The sequence below is a fragment of the Topomyia yanbarensis genome, chromosome 2 (assembly GCF_030247195.1).
Source record: "Topomyia yanbarensis strain Yona2022 chromosome 2, ASM3024719v1, whole genome shotgun sequence".
Classification (NCBI taxonomy): domain Eukaryota; kingdom Metazoa; phylum Arthropoda; class Insecta; order Diptera; family Culicidae; genus Topomyia; species Topomyia yanbarensis.
Window position 1 is genome coordinate 132,519,325 of NC_080671.1, and position 2,473 is coordinate 132,521,797.

The 2,473-nt window shown below is 39.8% G+C and overlaps 1 protein-coding gene across 1 annotated transcript; it reads left to right on the forward strand.

Moving 5' to 3' along the window:
• Positions 1–922: 922 nt before the first annotated feature.
• On the forward strand, positions 923–1,965 carry LOC131681371 (uncharacterized). The gene is made up of 5 exons (XM_058962127.1): positions 923–995; positions 1,055–1,303; positions 1,367–1,466; positions 1,527–1,625; positions 1,688–1,965. The coding sequence occupies exons 1-5, from the start codon at positions 979–981 to the stop codon at positions 1,892–1,894; spliced, it is 672 nt and encodes a 223-aa protein (XP_058818110.1). The 5' UTR covers positions 923–978; the 3' UTR covers positions 1,895–1,965.
• The last annotated feature ends 508 nt before the right edge of the window (positions 1,966–2,473 follow it).

Consider the following 2,473-nt stretch of genomic DNA (forward strand, 5'->3'; position numbering starts at 1 on the left):
CGTCGTGTTTCATAGTTCCTACTCATGAGGCACACTCGTAAATTTTAGCACCGACTGTTTATTATCCAAAAAAGTAATTGCCCGTGAATTTTACCAGCTGGAAAAAAATATATGTATTAGTTAACAACAAAGTGGAACTATGTACCATGTATTATTATCAAAATTGAATAGTAGAAAAAATGTGCTTCACTGTTACTCCTTCTCCCCTACATCGTTTTTATTCAGTTTGTATATTATTCATAGCTCATATGATATTTATATCATTCGTTCCCAGATAATTTCAACATATTTTGGAGAACAGGAAGCAAATGAAAATGGTCAGAACTATAAAACATAACCCCAGGATAGTTATGTATCACATCGAAGAGTCTAGTTCGAAAGGAATTGCGTTCTACAGTGGTACTCAATCGAACCATGTTTTCGGGCGAATTACAGAACCCGACGGAAGTCCTACCGTGCGTATTGCGTCTTCTGGAGATTTTCGGACTGCGCTCAAACCGGGTTAATTTTGTGCGCTTTCTCGTCATATTGACATTCTCGACGGTAACAATCGTCATTCCGAAATTGTTTCTCGGTCAAAATGGGCAGATCAGTTTGGTCATACGGAAATATTCGGAGCTAGTCTTTTGGTATCACGTTGTCAACAGAGCGATTTTATTTGCCTGGAAGTCCCCATATCTGGAAAAATTGGTAGGGATTGTACGTAGCGGTCATGACAAATGTGGGTTAACATGTTGCGGTAATGAAGCTTTTCTACATAGAAGTGGATTTGTTTTTTTTTCAGTGCGCTTGAATGATTCGGATATGAAGTGGTACGAGATAGTCATGGATTCTAACAAACTAATTGACAAACGTGCTAAGCGATGTTGTAAGATGATCATGACTGCGGCTGCTGCATTCGCATTTGGACCCGTAACGCAAACATTAATTATTTATATTTTGAACACTCTGAAGGTGACTGATAATGTTGGCTTCATCATGACCTTGGAACTGGAGTGAGTTGTGTGCTATCTTTCGTAGTTTAGTGGTTTAATATTGTTTTTCCTTTGAATAGCTTCTATGGGTTGGATGTAAAAGGAAACCTGTTCCATTATTTCATTTACGAAGCTTGCGCTTTCTGTACCCAATTCTGGGTGGCAGCAATGTATGGTATTACCCTGGCCACCATACAATCTATAGTTGATAGCTCTCTCACAATGCTTAAAGTGGTGACGGATCGGCTGAACAGACTGCAAGAGTTTTCTGGACCGTCTTTAAAGCAAGAATTGTCGGAAATCATCGACTTACACGTGCATGTCCTAAGGTCAGGCAGGCTTAGTACATGTTTAATGATTTACAGTACTGATTCATATTGTAACGTTTTCAGTTGCTTGGAACAATTTGAAAACTACGTTAGTCTGGCAATGCTGATGCAATTATTCAACTGCGTTACGATCTGGATTATGTTGGTTTTGATTTTGAGCAGTGTTTGTAACACTTTGTCACTATCCGACATTTTATAGATTAACGCAAATATTAAATTTCAGAGCTTTGACTTGAATACGTTAAGTGTGCTGGTTCTGCTGGTGGTAACAACCGGCGAAACATATGCTCTTTGTAAATGGGCAACGGAGTTAAGTGATGCGGTATCTATTTGCTTTGGTAGCTTATCACAACATTTCATTTGTAATACGTTTTTCTTTCATAGAGTGCAACTGTAGGTGACGTTGCATCTCATGCACAGTGGTACAATATACCAGCGGCTGATCAGAAGGCAGTTGTATCAATCGTGCTGAGAGCTCAAAAGCGCGAAGGAATTAAGGTGGCTGGTTTCCAGTATTTGGATATGGAATCGTTTGGAATGCTGGTTCAAAGGACATATTCGACTTTCATGGTGGTGCGAGATATGCTGTAAACTGGCTCTTTTATTAATAACACTACTGCTGTTATGTAAAGTGGGAAGTTTTGTACAGATTTTCAATGTAAATTGAGGTAAACAATATTTTACATATTCGAAAGAGTATGTACTAATAGATTTTTCTAGATAAGTCTAGTTTTGTATTGCATGAAAAAACATGTTTCCCCATCATTTTATTTCATATATCGAATGGCCATTTAAAACCTTTTTTTTCTACAAAGAATACGTCACACTAGAACATACTGAAAAGTACAGTATGCAGGAAGGGATACATACTTCGGAAATCGCCCTGGCACTTCCCAGACTCCATTCACGAACTCACCCTACTCCGACTGAGAGTTTCCCGGCGGCGGAATTTCTCTTGGTACCGATGTATTCGGGATCCAATTAGCTCCCAGCCAATTGGAATCTACCCTACTGTGAATTCCTCGGCAGTGGATTTATCCCGATCCCGATGCTGGCTTTCGTGAGCCATTTAGCTGCCTATTTCGTTCCGATCTCTTCCTGATGTGGATCTAGTGTACTCAACGGGCTAGCCAGTAGGTGAAGAGGGCTGTTCAGCGATTACGGGTGGAG

Bases quoted from the DNA above. Each gene is read 5' to 3' on its own strand.
- LOC131681371 (XM_058962127.1), top strand. The intron at 1,467-1,526 runs GTTTGTAACACT...ATTAAATTTCAG, and splicing joins TGGTTTTGATTTTGAGCAGT to AGCTTTGACTTGAATACGTT. The intron at 1,626-1,687 runs GTATCTATTTGC...TTTCTTTCATAG, and splicing joins CAACGGAGTTAAGTGATGCG to AGTGCAACTGTAGGTGACGT.